The sequence below is a fragment of the Cylas formicarius genome, unplaced genomic scaffold, assembly GCF_029955315.1.
Source record: "Cylas formicarius isolate icCylForm1 unplaced genomic scaffold, icCylForm1.1 PGA_scaffold_3__17_contigs__length_32017465, whole genome shotgun sequence".
Lineage (NCBI taxonomy): Eukaryota > Metazoa > Arthropoda > Insecta > Coleoptera > Brentidae > Cylas > Cylas formicarius.
The window spans coordinates 31,822,762-31,841,402 of NW_026844326.1; the positions used below are offsets into that span (position 1 = coordinate 31,822,762).

The window sequence follows — 18,641 nt, forward strand, 5'->3', positions numbered from 1 at the left end:
TCCATTTCATAATTGTTTACTTTAGGTACATCAGGTGTAGCTTCAAAATTATCGCGGAAACAGTATCGCTTACGTCTCATGATACAGAATGAATGGAAAGACGGGACAAGAATGCTATAAAGAGTTATGGTTGCGCCAACTAATAATTTTAGTAACTATAACTTTGTCCTAAATTACCAACGATTTTATTACTAACCTATGGTTAAATAACATTGTAGATAATTTATATACCAAAATATCAACGAGATATTCTATATGGCTCTTAAATCTGTGAGTGGTGACAGACCACACTACAAAACCATATAAAACCTATTTATGGTCTGTACGTGAAATATTTTCCTCTACCTAAACTGTGGCCCGTCAAAGTTGAGTGGCATTTAACTTTTCCTTGTTAAATAGTGATAATGGCCGGAATTCCGAACTACGTGCTACGTCGACTTTTGCACACCTCCTTGCAAAGGGCCGCCGCCTCCACCGTTCAGGTACGAGGTCCTTCGGCGGTTTCTGGGGGACATGAAGGTATAAATAATCATTGCGTTATTCCCGTGCTCAGTGTATTACATAAGCCGTCGGGCTCGCAACCGCGAGAGAAAAGAAAATAACAATGAGCTGCTGTTATTTTTTTAGGCGGTTACAAAGTATGGAAAAATTTGGCGTTTTTCGTAGCATTCCCTTCGATAATCTTGTGCGCGGTAAACTGCTACATTCAAGAGACAAGCCACCCCCACGAAAGGCCGCCCTTCGTTAAATACGAATATATGCGGGTCCGCACAAAAAGATTCCCCTGGGGCGATGGCAACAAAAGCCTATTCCACAACCCCAAAGTAAATGCGTTACCTGATGGATACGAAGATGAACTTGAGAATTAAGCAAGTTTTATTTATATGTTTGGTGCAAAATTGTAGTTTCATTTAGCACAATAAAAGTCCCCCTTTTAGAGTTAATGCATAATACATATTTAGCGCTACTAAAATGGATTTAATAAGTAAAATAAATATATGAAACCATAGAACAGTAGTTTGGGAAAATTACAGAAACGGAAAACATAGATCGGAGTTTTTGTTGAACATTCGTTGCAGATTGTGGTAACGAACGCACAAAAGCCGGCTGTCTGCTAAAATTTTTTCCAACTCTTTATAAACAGTCCACGCAATTTCATTCATATACTGGAGAAATAAATTCGTAAAGTGTATTATTAAGTCCTTTTCCCTTAACTTATCGATAAATATTATTAGTGATCCGTTCTTTTTCAATCTTATTCTGATTCGCAGCGAAGTAACCAAAACGGAAGATTTTGTTACGTTGGCAATCTGTCAGCGAAGTGTCGCCCCGTCGCCATTTTGATTTTTGCTGTTCCATTTTAATCTGTTGTGCGTTGGTGTATCGCTTTACATGCTGTTTCCGTAAATACGTGGAAAAATAATACAACCATGTCCGCTCATGATCAAATGCGGGCAATGTTGGACCAACTCATGGGGACCGGCCGGAACGGTGGTTTTTTATCGCGACTGCAGTTTTATCGATTTTTTAATGAGGTTTTATGTTTTAGGCGAGAACAATAAGTTCCATGTGAAGTTCAATGATGCGAGGGTGTGCAAATCGTTCCTGCTGAGCTGTTGTCCCCACGAGATATTGTCGTCTACGGTGAGTGCCTTTCATTTACCTCTTAATCCGGATGAAGATAACGCAACCTTACCCATATCTAAAGCCCCTTTCGGTACACTAATGGGAGTCATGTATTTTCAGAAACTTCAATTATCTATTAAATGATGAGGAAAATAGATGTTAGTTTGTATGTAAGTACAATGACGTACGTATTACAGTCAATTCTTTAGGTTACTTTTACGGAAAGAAACAATAGGCTTTTAATGTTAACCGTTCTTTTTTTGGTGGGAAATTTGGGGACTTTTGGGATTGCGGACACGCACTATCTTTGTTTTATAAGCGGTTCTCTTGCGAATATGGTTCCAGGTCCAACAGGTTTTATGGTGTTTTCCAACACTTTTGACTGTGGCCTCCGAAATGGGTAGTTTCAGAATGTTTGGCTGACACCATGTGTTAATAGATTTTGTACTCTGTAGATTATTGAGTGTGATACACCATAAAACCTTCTGAATCGATAGCAAAACAGTCTCACCTTGCTAGTTGGCAATATGAAATGATGAAAATGACCTTGCAATAGTACCTTACTCGACCCTTAGATAAATGAAATAACATTTGGGGCCCCCTGGAATTTTCTTGATAGGATTTTTTCCATAAAGCTACTCGAGATGTAGAGGCCCTGCTTGATGCCGGTAATACAGGAGCTTATTAAGCAACATTTTAGAGAAGGGTTTCCTCAATATATGCGCAGATCGTAAAACATCTTCAGACAAGGAGCCCGATAAAAGGGGCCCAATAAAGAAACGTTTTTGAAAAACAATATTTGCGAAATTTAAGACGCAAATGTGTTTGTTTGGTTCGTTCCCCTACAAAACATTATTCTTCTCTGTAGTCACGGTAGGTTTGAGTATTTTTGGGTGGCGAATGGTTTTGCTTTTTCATTTTTTCCATGACCACTGGCGTTGGACCAGCTAAAATAATGATTAGGTCATCCAGTTGCACAGTGTTGCTAAACTGCTATATTATTTTATTTAACTTGGAAATTATGTAAGATTGCGAAATTGTGATTATGTAAAACGCGCCATGAAAACAGAAAATTTCGTAATAAAATTCTATTTTGAAAAATCAATTTTAGCGAGATACTTTTGGTCTAGCAAAAATATTAGCAAGGATAGCAATTTTATGTGCCAAAAGGATGATTTTGACAGTAGTACAAAACATACATAAAAGTATTGCAGCCTATCTAGGGAATAATAACTGAATATTTGGCACCAAGGAGCGAGAAATTCTATAAAGGACTATGGTTGCGTCAACTAACAATTTTGGTATCTATGGCGTCATTTACTAAAAGTTTGCATGCATCCGTATAATTATTATATAATGTAATCTCTACCAATATATTTATTGTCTTCGATAAAATATTTATTTAATATACAGATAAGTTGAATGAAATCCTAGGCCAAAAAAACAGTATAAAATTGGTCAGTCTGAACTGTAATTATAAAAGTAAGATGAGTGTATAAAACAATATGAACTTTAAAATAGTATAAATAAACCATGTTTTAACCAAAGCAAAACATTTCAAAAATCAAAAAACAAAATATGACAATCGCTTTGACTAAAAGGACGTGTATAAAATAACATACATACAAAAACTGTTAATAAAGACGGGAAACACATTAAATTTAAACAAAAAAGATGGAAAAGTATAAAGTTGCATATTGAAAATGCATAAATAGATTAAAACATCGACGACTTTCTATTTATCAATCTTCAAAAAAGCTTTTTTAAGCCTTTTTAATTTTGGAGATGCTCAAAAGCGTCGAAAGGATTTTATAATTTCAAAATCTAAAATTTCCCTGCAAATAACGTCACAGCGATTTACTAATATAAATTCTTTAATCTCTGATTTATTCCTTGTTTAAAGTGTTTGCCAACGCAATAAGTATCAACCGAAAATTTGAGATCTCCACGCACTCAACTCGATATCTCAAAACAATTGATGAGTTCCTGTATTGTAGGCACAGGCGAGGTCTCGATTTGATATTATCTAATAGCTACGTAGAAGTTCAAAGGAAAGTTGAAAAAAAAAGAGCGTTTTCGGCAAAGTGAGTTGCGTTGCACTTTATAAATAACTGTGTTTTCGTATATCACCCAGCGTATGGATCTAGGCGACTGTCCGAAGATCCACGACCTGGCGCTGCGGGCGGATTTCGAGAAGGCGCAGCAGAGCAAAGACTACTTCTACGACCTGGACGTAAGCCTAAGCAAATTAAGCGGCCGTCTCGTATCCCATAAGTCCGTCTCTCTCCCTTTCTCTTTAGGCTATGGAGCACCTGCAGGCGTTTATAAGCGACTGCGACAGGCGTACGGAGGCGGCCAAACAGCGCCTGGCCGAGACCCAGGAGGAATTGTCCGCAGAGGTTGCGGTCAAAGCTAACAGCGTCCACGAGCTGGCGGAACAGATCGGCCAGAAGCTGGCCAAGGCGGAACAGCTGGGCGAGGAAGGCTTCGTCGACGAGAGCATGAAACTGATGGAGGAGGTGGACGACCTGCGCAAGCGCAAACTCGAGGCGGAACAGGAGTACCGGAACTCGATGCCGGCGAGCAGCTACCAGCAGCAAAAGTTGAGGGTGTGCGAGGTGTGCTCCGCTTACCTGGGCATCCACGACAACGATCGCCGTCTGGCGGATCATTTCGGCGGCAAGCTGCACCTGGGGTTCATCAAGATACGCGAGAAGCTCGCCGAGCTCGAGAAAACTGCTGACAAACGCAAGGAGGAACGCAGGAAAGCGTTCAAAGATCGGGATCGTGACGAGGACCGGGATAGGTATTCGGACAGGAGGCACCGGGAGCACTACGTCGGCGGCAGGGAGCTGGACCGGCGGTCCAAGAGGCACAGGTCAAAGTCCAGGGACCGTAAGGACCGGGAGAAGTGAGTTTCGGGGCCTGGGGGATCACTATATTATATTAACATATAAATCGTCGTCCCGTTAACTTCTTCAGAGCTCCGTACTCTGTAGCCGCTTATATACAGTTTGAGGGGGGCGGAGCTTAAGATGGGACATGAACATTATCTCACTATATTGGTGAAAGACCCCAAGTCCCTCTATAGGGAAAACTGATAGTTTCGTAGTTAATTCCTTTCATCGAACAATGAAAAACCATTGTTTAGAACGCCATATTTTTTAAAAATACACCAGTGGCGGACGTACGGAATTTCTCTTAAAAGAGAAATTATTCTTTCAATTAACAATCGTTTCTAAAGAAATTTCATTTCTTGTTTTTTTTTTCTCTGCGTGGTCATGACAAAATCGTTAATATGACGGCACGCAGAGAAATTAGTGAAAACAGTGTGCGACGAGCCAAAAGAAAATTAACAGATCAAATCTGCTCATAAAGGAAATCAGTGGCGTGGTCGGTATTGCACTGGTTGAATCGAGAGCTTTCTGTCTAAAACAACTAGTGTCGTTCGGAAAAAAAATATTAGAAGACTTCTTTTTACCCTTACGGTTTTAATGAGACATTTTAACAAGATATAGTATATATCTCCGATCGCTCCCGGAAATGTCCGAAGTGGTTCGGATCCGCGGGAAAAGTGTCCTCTACCTCTTTGAAATTCCAGGAAGCTCTTATACGATCCTTCAGTGTTAATTGGGGTGCGATAAGGCCGACTTTTAAGATACCACCTTAAGCAAAAGTCCAAACCTGTTCCAAAAACTCGTTCTTGATGCTTAAATTCTTACAACTGCATGTTGGTTTTCATCTGCCCGAATGTGGTTGCGAGCGACAATACGCAATATTGTCCAAAAACCATTAATAAAAATTAACACGCAATGGAAAATCTCTGGGAAGTAACACTTGGACTGGTTGAATTTGATATGGGTACAATAGAAAGTTGTTCGAAACTTTGCAAACCATGATCCAAAATATTTCTAAATCATATTTAGATGGCAGGTCTCATTTTGATGATAATTTATGTATGTGTGTACACTTTCATATCATCTTTAACTTCTTTTTTTTCTCATTTCTAGTGGTTCAGTAGAACAGCTTTTAAAAAAAGTAATTAATAAAAGACGTTTTCTTATTTGTTACGATTAATATCATTCTTATTTTGGTCTTTATTAATCGTCCGTAGGAGTCAGTCGTCAAGGCCTAGATCGCGTAGCCGCGACAGGGATAGAAGATCGCACTCCAGGCATTCGGGCTCCGGCGATAAGAAGAGGGAACGCGAGAGGGACTGATGATGATAACGATGACGCATATTTTTTTGAGTTTGTAACTTTAAGTAGCATAAGATTGGGATCATGTTTTGCGTTTATTTTCCCCCACCCGCCCCATTTTATGGTTATTAATGAAATGAAGTTAGTGTTGTATATAAACGTTTGTGGTGTATACAGGTGGAAAAAGGAGCTACCTGCGTTTTTTTTTCTTCCCCGATTCCGCCTTCCCCTCCCCCGAATTTGGAAAAGCTAACCTCAACCTAGCTTTTGCTTTCTTTTATTTTCATTTTAGAAAAAAAATAAAGACCCATCGGGTCCCATAAGACCGAGTATCCTGTCGCTCAATGGGCCGGCTACTAGAGCTATGTTGACTTTTTTTTTTTTAGAACAGAGTTTACAGGTTTAAAAAGGAGCTACGTGCATTTATTTTTCCTTATCGACTTACCTTTCTGCCAAACTTGGGAAAGCTAAACCGAAACTTGACCTCGACCTAGCTTTTTTGATTTATTGGCTTTGAATTTGGACTGCGGTGAACTATAACCCAAAAAAAAAGAAACAATTTGAATTAATTCGTTATTTTTGTTTGAAAAAAAAAATAAAAGCCCATCGAGATCCCCATAAGGCAGAGTATCCTGTTCGTCAACGGTCTTGTTAGTAGAGCTACGTTGACATCTTTTTAGACCTAGTTTTTTTTTTTGCTTCGTCCTTGAAAAAAACGAGAATTTTAATTTGACCTGCCAGATAGTAAAACCTAAAAAACAGATTTTTTTTAGAAAAAAAGACCCATGAAAGTCACAAGAGATAACAGAGCACCCCGTCCCTCAACGAGTAGGCTGTCGTATTGGAGCCTTTTTATAATAAATATATAATACATTGAAAAGGGAGCCACGTGCCTTGTTTTTTCTTCCTTGACTTGCCTTTTCCAGCTCGGAAAAGCTAAACCGAAACTTAACCATGGACCGAGCTTTTCTTGATTTCGATAAAAAAAAGCAAAAATTTGAATTTATTTGTGTTTGTCAGAAGGCAACTATTTTGCCTTGATGGAGTTGATCAGGAGAAAAGGATTCTTTATATTTTGCACTGGCTTGTCTATATAATTGTTAAGTAACAGGTCAGGGCATTCTCGTTACGTCATTTTAAAGGCAGTCCGAGGCGATTTCTGAATGAAGAATTATTATAGTATTCAGAAATTTTTATTGCATGCTTCTGATACCTCTTCAAATCTAAATAGAATAAATAAATATTGCATAAAATTTTCGAAAGTGATTTTATATCAGGATGCTAATGCCACACGTAAGAAGCCAAACATGTTATGCAATTTTTGAAAATTAAAAAAAAAATGGCAAATTTAATTTTTCTTTAGTGCTTCTTTCGTGTTGCTTTATTGCTTGAGGTTTCATGTTTCACCTTCGCGGTTAATTTGTAAATTAAGCAACCTACTTACCTTAGTGGCTCACACTTGAAAACATTTACAAAAAACAAATCATGAAATCAAACTGCGTCACTGAACCATCAATGCTTTATTTGGAAGATTTCTATGTAAATTTATTCGTAAACAACCACATATCATAACTCACAATAACATTTCGACATTAAACCTTACTTTTTACAAAGTTGTCAATCTAGTTTGCTTTATCTGCCGCTACAAGATGTCGCCACTAACCGCGGCAAAGTCCCGCGGCGGCAATCCCCGAACAAATTATAGGATTTTACTCGACACAAAACGTCTTCGTCTTGTTAGCAACGGTAGGAATTATGACCGACCCCCCCCGCGTATTTCGCGCTCGTTACATTATCGACGTACTTATTATCATCGTTCCTTCGCGACGGCAAAATTAAAGGCCCTCACTGTTTCGCCGTGTTTGTCGAAAATTCTTCAATTTTACGTCATTTATTAATAATTTACGCGACGTGGAAAAAATTCCGGGCCGATTTGACAGATCCGTACTCTTAGGTGATCCGTGACCACGACATGAAATCTGTTATTTTTTTTTTATTAGAAACGTCGACGTCATTGGTACCCAATAGTTAAATTTCGTGGTTTTTTTTTAGCGGCGTGGGACCCGGGGCCGACATATGCGGCCCTCGAATCTCGAGTACTCTGCCATGATTATTGTCAACAAAAACGCTGATAAAACTAATGCGCGACAAACAAACACGGGAGCTCATAATTGAAAAGGCGCATAATTTTTTTCAGATATTCGCGACGCGACTATACGGGGCGTTTACTCGAACGCGGTAATATTTTCAACCGAAAAATGTTGTTTCTTTGGAAAACCACAGTTTGGACCAGATAGCGATAGCTTATGCTGATAATACAGGAACCCGTGAAACCATCAAATTTTTGAAAAGATCCATTCAACATGGTCGCCGATAGATCGTCAAAAAGTTTGAATGCGGAAATTTTATGGCAGTATGCATTTATTTCTCGATGCCGGCAAATCGTCAGGATACTTTTTTTTTTTATTTCCGCAGCCGGATCCTGCGCGACACCTTTTTACGTCACTCCTTTATATTGCCAAGCTCTTCTCTACACAATAATGCCACTGAGTTAAGTACTTTATTGCACTCAATAAGCCAACACCTAAAATAAATTTCCGGCACTCGTCGTCACTCGTGTTTGAAACTTGTTCAAAATCGGGATAGTTCCCTTCGAATTCGAAAATGAAAGAATATAGAGCCTGTACTATTAAAAAAAAAACTTAATAAACCACGTTTCTAGAACAACGCACAAAGTCTTAAAAAATGGTATACCAAGAACAAACACCTGAGCCATAACCTACATCACTGTTAAAAATACTGTTCAGTGCATAGGCCTTAGAATGTGCGAAGTAAATTCATGTAATATAATAATTAATTATATAATATACAATTTTGAAAATATTGACAAATAGTTTACACATTCACATACTTTATATACTTAGAATATCCTTTTGACTAGATTTATAGCACAGTTTTTTTCATCCCATTCTCTACGGATTCGATCACTAGAAAAATAAGGCCGACTTGATTCTCGGTAATTGAGATTTATAGAATTCTGATTGCGCGAACAGCAAAAATGCTTGTTTAATACATAAAACATCAACATTTTTTACCTTTTACCTTTCGAACTGCGCAAATAATCTAATAATTCTTTTAAGATTATTTCGAAAATTTTCCCAAAAATAGGGACGATAAAAAGAGATCGATAATTACCTAAATCCGACCTTTTAACTTTTTGAATATTAAACACGTCTTAACTTGTTGATTTTTTTTAAACACTAGACGTAATAGAAGAGAATTCAGAAGAGTTTGCAGAGTATATTGTTTCGTCAACTTCAAGTTATGAGGGTGCATCAATAATTTTATCAATAATATTTACAGCCACCCTAATCAAGGTTAAACTGCTCACAATCAATGTTAGAATAGCAGAATGTTGAATAACAGTTGTAATTTATTAATAACCAAGAATCTCTCGAGTTATTTTCAAAAACATTAATAAAACTAACCAAACGCCTGTGCTTTGGTAATAGCAATTTCCTTGAAACAACCGGTTTTGAAAGTCTTAAAGGTGTTGGATCTTTTTACCAGGAGGAAAATACTTATTAATGTTATAAAAAGATACTAATAAGTAGACCAAATCAGATAACTTGGACGATCTGACAAGAAAGCCACAGTACAGAAAGGTGAGACTGGATATTGCGATATGCATTTCTCTCTTCATATTTGGATAAAATTGAACTATTTGAAGTTAGGGAAATCATAAATAGTCTCAAAAATAAAAATAGTCGAGACGTATTTGGCATAAGCACGCGTCTGTCAAGAATGCCTCTCATGAAACATAAATTTATGTATTCAAGCCAACACTCTTCCAGACATTTAAAAAAAGCTCCAGCAATATCAGTATTTAAAAAAGGTAACCCTGATGTTGAAAATTACCGGCCTATATCTCTACTTTCAATTGTTTCAAAGATTGTAGAGAAATGTATAGCTGAACAGTAGTTCAATATTTTAAAATTAATTGCATTTTTAATAATAATCAGCTGGTTTTTGGAAGAAATACAAACACTGTTTCAGGCATTCTCAATTTAGTTTCAGACATTACAGATGCATTCCAGAATTGACAACATAGCACTGTATTATTGTGTGATCTCACTAAAGCCTTCGACTGTGTCGATCATGTAATTCTTCCGTGCAAGTTAAAGCAAGTGGAAATGCGGGCCGGCACTATTAATCTGCAGAAGACGAGCATTAAAAGTTTCAAAACAGTACGCTACAAATTAAAAAAGTGAAAAAATGACATAAGGCAATACAATAAACATGTTTAATTTAAGTAACATAAATACACGTGTAAAATAACAATTTTTAAAAAAATGAATTTTGACAAGCCCTAACTCGGAAAACATCACGATTTCGAATTTTTGTTACACGACTTTCTTCCGTTATTTTACCGCGTCGAATCTTTCCCCCCCCCCTGTGAACACTCTGTATATTTTACAAAACAATCGCTTTAACCAGCTAGATGGCGTGTAAAAATAAAGAACGAAGCGCCCAGTATAACACCTAATACGTATGTGTATTCTCCGAATGAGTCCTGGGACAAACACGCCGTAAAAAATAAGAGACCATCGAGAAAAATCAACCCACGGCCAATCGCGTCCATTTAACACCTTATCTATTTGTCCCGTTAATCCGTAGCGGGGCCGATCGCGCACACCTAGACGCCGACGCCGCCTCCCGCGATACCTACGACGCCTGGCGTCGCCCCTATAAAAGAAATCCGCGGACTACACGCGGGCATTATTCGCGAACCATCTTCGTCACAGACCACAACCATGTGGACTTCGTCGTCGTCTGTGATCGTCTTCTGCCTGGCAGCGACCGTATTCGTCCAGATCGCCTGTTCCAGAGAGGTAGGTGCAAAATTCGATTTTTCAAAAGTATCTACACTCGTATAAAAATTTTATATCTCGGTAATGTGTTGTCCGTTCTCCGTTCTAGTCTTTTGGTTTTTCCTGAATAACTTTTGAACCGTTCGAGCTACAAAATTTAAATTTTCCACCTCTTTAACCCTGTACGTGATACTTAAGCTTGTAAGAAATGGCCTCGATCCGGCGCCGGCATCCATCTTTTTTCGCGATTTTCGAGTGTTTTTTGAACATCGCTATGAAACACAACAAGTGTCCGAGATTTGAAGCAATCGACTTCATATTTGGCACATATATGCAGTTTTTCCCTGTGACGGAACCTATTGAAAATGGGGGGACTGGAGGGTCGGGAAGTATTTTAAAAAAATTAAAAATCGCGGGTCTACAAAAAAAAACATTTTTCAAAAACCGTTTACAAGACCGAAAAAACTCTTGAACCAGAAGACGCACAGGATACGGCTCCATACACTTTTATTCTTGACAATTTTTCACAAATGTACAGGGTGCGTCGCAAATTCAAAAAAACTGAAAAATGGGCCCCCCCCCTATTATTGAAAATTGGCAATAATTTAAAATACGTGTTTTAGATGTATGTTTCTTTTACATGATGATATAGCCCATATAGGCAGCCAAAACTTTTGTATTTAAGGTTTTTTGGTATTGTACAGGCTGTTCGCGATATTTCGTGCAATATTAAGAAACATAATAAGTACTCCAAATTTGCAGCTACCGACTTCAGACTTGGGAGAGAAGTAGAAGTCTGGACCCGCATTTAGACTCTTTAAATTGTGTGTGGGTATTTTGCATCCAGAAAAACATCTTTTCCTCCAAAGACGATCGTAAAAATTTTACATCCGTAATACGTGGGAGACCCGGCGCTATAACTTTTGTTTCACGCATTTTTTAGATTACATACAAGGTGTTTGTTTTACTTATGGACAAAAATCTAAAAAACCCCGAACATTGCTCTTTTAGAGAGTTAATTGTTAACCGTAAATCAAAATTCGTACAAAAAATAGCTAATCCGTTCAAACAGTGTTATAGACCGTATCAATGGCTACAATTTTTGTACTTACGGTTTTCGTCTATCACATACGCCGTTCGAGATATTTGAAAAAATCCAAATGAAAATCACTCTTTCCACATACTGCATGGTTTCAGAAAACATGGTACGTCGTTTGTGGGCAAAAAATTCTAATAGATTTTAGAAGTGTCCGTTTTTGTGACTGAATTATTGGCGTATCGTAAACTGTGTCGAGAGAGAGAGTTTAACGTTTCGTCTATAATACAGGGGGCGCGAGATATTCGAAAAAATATAATTTGAAATTGCAATTACCAGTACAAATTTTAATATTTAACGAAGTTTGGCGTAAGTCTGAAGTTCGACGAGATGTGAAAGACACTTTATACAGGGTGTATTCACAATAAGGAGCGCGACAGAAAAACAATGCGTCCCTCTAGAACAAGAAACCGCGAATCGCCTTCTTTTTAAAATAAAATGCTGATTCGCGCTACTTGCGACAAACTCGCCCTTCCCAGTGACGATTTTCGAAAGCAATCTTGTTTTTTCACTTTTTTTGTTTCTCTCAAAACCGGCGGAAAAAAAATTACGACCGACCGTTTTTCGGCCCGTATCTCGCGCCCTGTATAAGAGGTGATAACGGCAAATGCAAAATTTATAGCTTTCGCGGCGACCCAAAGAGACATTCAAACCAATTGGCGCCATTTTGAGCGAATTATTAGTTACACTCGACGAAATTTTCAACTCGATAGCTCGAAATTTGGAGCACTTAGTTTGTTTCGCAGCCACTTTCCGAGCAAAAACCGACTGATGGCCGACAAAATGGCCGCCGACGTCCGGCCGGCTAGATTTTTTGCTCACCGTTGCACGTCACCCGGTATTACTACGGAAGAAAAATTGAAGAACGTAGTTCCAATCGTTCGATTGTTATAAGCGTTCAAAAACTGCCCGATTGTCAGTTACAGTTACAAATTGTACATTTCAACTTTGAACTAATCGAAAAAAAGAAAACTGGACCCTTGTCCGTTTTCACAAATTTTAAAAATTAAATTTAGGTTTACATAGTTTTCTACAAATATTTCGAAAAATAACGCTGCAACCTAAATTTTTGGGAATAACATTTTTGTTAAAGCACATTTAGCGAAATTTTAAAATCATGTCAAACTTGGCAATTTCTATTGATATATTTTCGAATATCTCGCGCACCCTGTATGACGGACGAAAACTGCAAATATAAAATTGCAACCGTCGACACAGTTTCCGATACTGTTTATTTATATCAATAATTTACACAACATACAAAAATGTTCGATGTTGGGGTTATAGCCCTGGATCTCCCACCTTTCCTGGTCCATGAATTTTTCCAATAATGTTTTTCGCTAAAATATTCTCTTTCTGATGCAGCACTCCGTGAAAGTCAATGACGTCATCGCGTGTGCACCCCTGATATATTTATGAAAATTACCAAGAATACAATTTTAAACACTGAATCTCGGGGATCTTTCCGTCCAATAACGTTTTCGATCGAGATGTGATGTGATTTTTTTTTACTTAGACCCTGGAAAACAAGAGTTTCTAGTCGGCAGCCTCAGATTTCGGACACTTATCTTATATATGTCCAAAAAACAATCGAAAATCGCGAAAAAAAGATGGATGACGCAAATCATTTATTTGAGAATTATAAAAATGCTGCTTCTGAGGGTTATTTATTTGTTTATTTTCCTTTATCGTCTAAAAAGAGGATACACAAGCACACCTGTAAATATGTATGGTCAAATAAGCCAAACGAGGCATAATAAATTTTGGGTTCTCCAAAAAGTGACTTTGGTTTTTACCTTAACGCCCTGTATGTTACACGATAACAAACCTAAAAGCAAAATAATCACCGGAGCTCGTTCATCCAGGCGACACTCAATGCGCGAATAAATATTACTTTGCATATTTTAACGCTCACCGGATCGGAAGACGATATAAAAACGGCAGTTTAATCCGTTTCCGATGCCATAACATAACAACATAACGACGGTTGGTTTGACATTCCGTTGCACGGCCGCCCGCGATGCGAACAGTGCATCCATCCACGGATAAGAGGATCGGATATGGATCGCCGTAAATTTCTTCGATCGCAGCGACAAAACGACATCGCTAGCCCCGTCTAAACGTAACGTCGTTACGCGTAATTCGCGCGCAAAAAACGCCGCGCCAAATTAAATTCCGCCCCCGTGCCGCCTCTTATTATTATTATCATTGGACGCATTAGAAAATTGAACCCAAATTGGGCGACGCGTATTACCGGGACAATTTTTCACGACCTCTCTCCCGCGCGCCACCTGCGATGGGATTTCATTACGGGGATGGAACACGTGCAATCTTTTTCTACTGTTCACACGTCGAAACAATTATCCGTCTTCGGTTTCCGGTAAGCCGAGATCACTATCGCGGGAAAGGAAGGAAACGCGACACCGCCCGGCAAACGTTTGTTTAATTATCGGTGCTCGATTTAAATTGAGCCTTCTCGCCGATTTGTTTGCGCGAATGTTTTGTTTACGTTGACGTTACGCGAGTCGGACGATAGAGGGCGACGTGCTTGAGTTAGTTTTGTGTCAATCGTTCACCGAATCAATCGGTGACCGATTTCGAAAAGGATCCATTACAATCCATTTCATTTCACTGAATCCGAACAGTTCGAATAACCGACGCAGATTTATTTGAATTCGAATTATTTTTGTCTTTATATGTTCTGTTCCCTGTTTTGGTTAGTATAATATTGAGCTATGTTCTGCTGTTATCGCAACGCAGTACGATGCAAAAATTATAACAATACTCCCATAACTTTTCCGTGGTCTGTCTCCGTCATGCATATAAATCTCAAAGCATTGAAACGAAACCGTATTCTGCAAGGCGAATTAGATTTGTTTTGGTACGGGATTCGGTCGTTCGATACCATGAATGATTGCGATTCAAAGTGATCGAATCAATCGCGATTGACGCAACTCTGGCTTGAGTTGTAGCACCGTTTTTCTAAACGCGCGTACCTTTTGCAGGATCATCCGTATGACCGCCTGCAGTTACAAACGAACGTCCCGAGTAAGTATGCGCTGTTTAAATCGTTTAAGCTGCGACTTTTGTTCGTCAACGTGCGCTTACGTATGAGTCTGACAGTTTCTGTGTTCTTTGTCGTTACGTCACCGGTGTGAAACGTCACGTGGCCTTGTCTGTTGATCGATTCGTGGTCGTGATGGATTCGACATTTTTCAGGTCGTCTTTCCGCCGATCGTCATGGTTTTTATACAAATGCGAGAAGCTTGGACGCGATCGGCGGTTCCAACCTTATTGGTCGAAGTTTCGACGGGATCGGTGGACCAAATCTCATTGGTCGAAGCTTGGACGGGATCGGTGGCTCTAGTTTAATTGGCAGAAGTCTGGACGGGATCGGTGGATCCAACCTAATTGGTCGAAGCTTGGACGGAATCGGTGGAGGGAGCCTAGTTGGTCGAAGCTTAGACGGAATCGGTGGAGGAAGTCTAGTTGGTCGAAGTTTGGATGGGATCGGAGGCTCTAGTTTAATTGGCAGAAGTCTGGACGGAATTGGTGGAGGAAGTCTAGTTGGTCGAAGTTTGGACGGGATCGGTGGTTCCAACCTAATTGGTCGAGGCTTGGACGGAATTGGTGGAGGAAGTCTAGTTGGTCGAAGCTTGGACGGGATCGGTGGAGGAAGTCTAGTTGGTCGAAGTTTGGATGGGATCGGAGGCTCTAGTTTAATTGGCAGAAGTCTGGACGGAATTGGTGGAGGAAGTCTAGTTGGTCGAAGTTTGGACGGGATCGGTGGTTCCAACCTAATTGGTCGAAGTTTCGACGGGATCGGTGGACCCAACCTCATTGGTCGGGGCTTGGACGGAATTGGTGGAGGAAGTTTGGTTGGTCGAAGTTTCGACGGGATCGGCGGAAATAGTTTAATCGGTCGAAGCTTGGGCGCCATTTCGAAGTACGGTTGGGACAACGAGAAACGCGCCGGCCAAATGGAAACGAAAAAACTTAATTAACTTGACCGCACGCGCAATGTATACGGAAATAAAATTATTTTATTACGAGCCTGTCGGTTTGTTTTTTGCGTTTCGTCCATCCCCACCCTTATTTTTTGTCATCGTCGTCTATTTAGGGGGAAGGTTCAGTCGGAGCTGTCTGCTGATGGCCGGCGGCTGCCTGGGGAAAAGGTCGCCATTTTGGAATCGCCTGATGGCGTCTTCGCTGGACGGCAAAGCGGCGTCGCCGTCCCTCGACGGACCATTCGACCTCGCCAAGGCCAAGTTTCGGGACCACAGCTTGAGGTTTTAGTAAGTTACAATCGCGGAACGAACCGCGGTTTTGTCGATGACGTCACGTGTCAGGAAATAATTAACGGGTGAACATTTACTCCAACCGTATAGTACCAGACATGTAGAGGCCCTGCGTATGCTGTCATTACAGGAAATCGTGAAAAAACTATGTTTTTTTTTTTTTGAGAAGATCCATTCGACGTGCACATGCGCGAGATTTAAGATTTCGTTTTTGACCGATGGCAGCTCTAATGACAAATTCTGACGTAGGACCCGTAAGACTTTGCGGCTTTCAACAAACAACATGGCCGCTGCCAGATCGTCGATATTTAGATGCGGCATTTTTAAGGCAGTATTTTCTCAAAATATTTCCAACCCCTATTAAATTTCCAGACAAAAACGAGTTAAGCAATGCAGAATTGGTTTTGTTCTTCAAGCCCTGTAGATACGATGCAATTTCTACATGTACATGTAAGCTATTTTTTTTTGTAAATCGGCGCAAAGCGTTAGTTTCGTCAACTCATAGGTTTAAACGACATTGAAATAAGTTTGACATGCTAGATATCGCACATGAAGCATCTAGATAAAAAAATGTTCAGTTCAAGAAACTCCTATTGACATTAATTGACAAGGGATATTTCTTATGCTTGTTCTAGTAAAAATTCAACTTGCAGCTTAACTGTTCTCCTATTTTTCCTGTAATTTTTGTACTCTAAAACATATTACCCAAACGGTAGCTATTTAAGTGTAGTTAAAAGTATATTTTCCAGTTAAATATCAAATATATAGGCATCCCTGTTTTTCTAAGACTCTATTAGGTGCTCAAATTTGCCACATTTGCGGTAAGTACGGCACCAAAAAATGAAAACAACTATGGCCAGGACACAGACTGTTCCGCGATAATAGTAATTACTTAGTCCGACGTTGCCGATTATGTTCGGATTTCAGAGATTGATATTGCATTCTCTACAAAAATATCGTAGTCAATTTTCATGGTAGTAGGGCCACTTACTATAGCTATATGACACTTATTTAAGACGTGACGTTACGCGACAAGCCACAGAACACAACCGTCGTCGAGAGCAATTTTCTTCTTCGCCTTTGGCGGGCACTCGCCCATGACCCACGTCGTCGATAAAACTTTTTTTTGTTTTAATGTTGCAGCGACGCGTATCCTAACGGCGCCGCCCCGGATTTGCAGAAGATCCAACGCTACGCCAACTAAATCAAGTTGAAATGAAACCCGCCAGGCACGGACCCACAATCGTAGTACTCGCACGAAATCGACCCTTCCACGTCGCAGATATTTATTCCAGATTGTACATTTGACCCCGCAATAAAACAAAAATAAACTCATTCGTTTTTTTCGTCGCGTTTTATTATCGGTTTCTGTTCACCAGCACGCGCCTCGGATCTCCGCCACGCGCTTTAGGAACTCAGCGTGGTTCGCGTACAGACTCAGACCGGCGTCGAGGTCGGTCCAGCGGACCGATTTGGCGTCGTCGCCCGCCTCGAGGCTGAATTTTCCGACGCGACGTCCGTCGTCGTCGTGAAAGTTCACGGCGCACGTTTCGATCCACGCGTTATCAGTATTCCGCGGATCGTCCACATAGCCCCTGTAGATTTCCATGCCGTTTTCGAAGAAATCATCGATCATCCTCAGTTCCGGCTCGCTCGGTTCTGCAAACATCCCGCGTCAGAGACTAGGACAACGGTTTCCCGTCACGGACCTTTCGCCAAGCCGTTGAACGCCTCTTCGATAAACTCCCGCTTCAAAGTGGCGCTCACACTCTCGCCCGGGTCCACCATACCGCCCGGCAGCGCCCACTCGTCGCAGTCGTGCCTCTGAATAGCGCAAAATTGCAAGACGGGCCTAAAAACACAAAAACAGTCGGTATTTTGAAGTTAGGATCGGCCGTACTTGTTCGATTTCGTGTCGAGCACTCGCGCGCCGTCGACCCGCTTCCAACGGGTCACGATCGGGTCCGCGGCGTGATTGGGGCCCCATTTTCCCAACACACCCCTACCCTTGACGCCGGTCCTGCCTGCGGGGTTCATCGGTCGCCCGTCCGAAATTGAATACTCGCCCTCGTAACTTTTCCGATTTACCTTGCCGTCCAACTCGTTCCATTTCGGTTTGAAACTCGGGTCTTTTATTTTTAAACAGAATAGTTAAGATTTTTAGCTTGTCGACGCCGCGGAGGGTTCTCACCACTTAAGGGAGGATCGGCCCAGTCCTTGTTCGACAGCACGGACGACTCGTATTCCGGAGGATTGTAGTTTTCGAACACCGCGGCCCACGGAACTAGAGAGTCCGGAATGGAGAAACGTTTCACGCGACTGAAAGGGTACAAACCGTCTCGGCATTTTTTATGGACCATACTTTTCGGTATCCTAAGCGCCGACGTGGTAAACATGCACAAATGTATTACGACGGCAACGAAAAATTTTGTCATAAGTGAATAGCGATAACTTCTGTTTTTTTTTGCGATATTTTGGCTATTTCTGTTAATTCAGTTAAACTTTTGCATTTTCATAAAAAAAGCTTTTAACAATAAAACACTCCTTCTTA

At 40.3% G+C, this 18,641-nt stretch overlaps 4 protein-coding genes across 7 annotated transcripts; 3 read left to right on the plus strand and 1 right to left on the minus strand.

Annotated features, from left to right (window-relative positions):
- Window positions 1–333: 333 nt before the first annotated feature.
- LOC132700201 (cytochrome c oxidase subunit 6A, mitochondrial) lies at window positions 334–944 on the plus strand. Its single transcript, XM_060667387.1, has 2 exons — window positions 334–519; window positions 628–944. The coding sequence occupies exons 1-2, from the start codon at window positions 405–407 to the stop codon at window positions 867–869; spliced, it is 357 nt and encodes a 118-aa protein (XP_060523370.1). The 5' UTR covers window positions 334–404; the 3' UTR covers window positions 870–944.
- Window positions 945–1,078: 134 nt separating this feature from the next.
- On the plus strand, window positions 1,079–6,000 carry LOC132700199 (putative RNA-binding protein Luc7-like 2). 2 transcript variants are annotated; one of them, XM_060667385.1, is made up of 5 exons: window positions 1,079–1,491; window positions 1,550–1,644; window positions 3,761–3,859; window positions 3,927–4,537; window positions 5,741–6,000. In XM_060667385.1, exons 1-5 carry the CDS (start codon window positions 1,431–1,433, stop codon window positions 5,844–5,846), a joined length of 972 nt encoding a protein of 323 aa, XP_060523368.1. In that variant the 5' UTR covers window positions 1,079–1,430; the 3' UTR covers window positions 5,847–6,000. The 2 variants fall into 2 exon arrangements, with proteins under 2 accessions (XP_060523368.1, XP_060523369.1); XM_060667386.1 differs by lacking the exon at window positions 1,079–1,491 and adding an exon at window positions 1,747–1,796.
- Window positions 6,001–9,935: 3,935 nt separating this feature from the next.
- On the plus strand, window positions 9,936–17,423 carry LOC132699865 (uncharacterized). Of its 2 annotated transcripts, XM_060666812.1 has the most exons (4): window positions 9,953–10,717; window positions 14,798–14,840; window positions 15,913–16,087; window positions 17,234–17,423. In XM_060666812.1, exons 1-4 carry the CDS (start codon window positions 10,640–10,642, stop codon window positions 17,292–17,294), a joined length of 357 nt encoding a protein of 118 aa, XP_060522795.1. In that variant the 5' UTR covers window positions 9,953–10,639; the 3' UTR covers window positions 17,295–17,423. The 2 variants fall into 2 exon arrangements, with proteins under 2 accessions (XP_060522791.1, XP_060522795.1); XM_060666808.1 differs by lacking the exons at window positions 15,913–16,087; window positions 17,234–17,423 and adding an exon at window positions 15,012–15,839 and having other exon boundaries at window positions 9,936–10,717.
- LOC132699866 (ADP-ribose pyrophosphatase, mitochondrial) lies at window positions 17,351–18,636 on the minus strand. Of its 2 annotated transcripts, XM_060666814.1 has the most exons (5): window positions 18,426–18,636; window positions 18,282–18,374; window positions 17,991–18,219; window positions 17,800–17,942; window positions 17,351–17,749 (listed from the first exon to the last, which is right to left on the minus strand). In XM_060666814.1, exons 1-5 carry the CDS (start codon window positions 18,523–18,525, stop codon window positions 17,463–17,465), a joined length of 852 nt encoding a protein of 283 aa, XP_060522797.1. In that variant the 5' UTR covers window positions 18,526–18,636; the 3' UTR covers window positions 17,351–17,462. The 2 variants fall into 2 exon arrangements, with proteins under 2 accessions (XP_060522797.1, XP_060522796.1); XM_060666813.1 differs by having other exon boundaries at window positions 17,352–17,749; window positions 18,282–18,636.
- Between the last annotated feature and the right edge of the window lie 5 nt (window positions 18,637–18,641).

Excerpts from the sequence above, each read along its gene's own strand:
- LOC132700199 (XM_060667385.1), top strand. The coding sequence starts at position 1,431 with ATGTCCGCTCATGATCAAATGCGGGCAATGTTGGACCAACTCATGGGG. Across the intron at positions 3,860-3,926 it reads ACTACTTCTACGACCTGGAC|GCTATGGAGCACCTGCAGGC; the intron begins GTAAGCCTAAGC and ends CTTTCTCTTTAG. Across the intron at positions 4,538-5,740 it reads GACCGTAAGGACCGGGAGAA|GAGTCAGTCGTCAAGGCCTA; the intron begins GTGAGTTTCGGG and ends AATCGTCCGTAG.
- LOC132699866 (XM_060666813.1), bottom strand. The coding sequence starts at position 18,525 with ATGACAAAATTTTTCGTTGCCGTCGTAATACATTTGTGCATGTTTACC. Across the intron at positions 17,943-17,990 it reads CTCGACACGAAATCGAACAA|GCCCGTCTTGCAATTTTGCG; the intron begins GTACGGCCGATC and ends TTGTGTTTTTAG. Across the intron at positions 17,750-17,799 it reads GTTCAACGGCTTGGCGAAAG|AACCGAGCGAGCCGGAACTG; the intron begins GTCCGTGACGGG and ends GGATGTTTGCAG.
- LOC132699865 (XM_060666808.1), top strand. The coding sequence starts at position 10,640 with ATGTGGACTTCGTCGTCGTCTGTGATCGTCTTCTGCCTGGCAGCGACC. Across the intron at positions 10,718-14,797 it reads AGATCGCCTGTTCCAGAGAG|GATCATCCGTATGACCGCCT; the intron begins GTAGGTGCAAAA and ends TACCTTTTGCAG. Across the intron at positions 14,841-15,011 it reads GTTACAAACGAACGTCCCGA|GTCGTCTTTCCGCCGATCGT; the intron begins GTAAGTATGCGC and ends GACATTTTTCAG.
- LOC132700201 (XM_060667387.1), top strand. The coding sequence starts at position 405 with ATGGCCGGAATTCCGAACTACGTGCTACGTCGACTTTTGCACACCTCC. Across the intron at positions 520-627 it reads GGTTTCTGGGGGACATGAAG|GCGGTTACAAAGTATGGAAA; the intron begins GTATAAATAATC and ends TTATTTTTTTAG.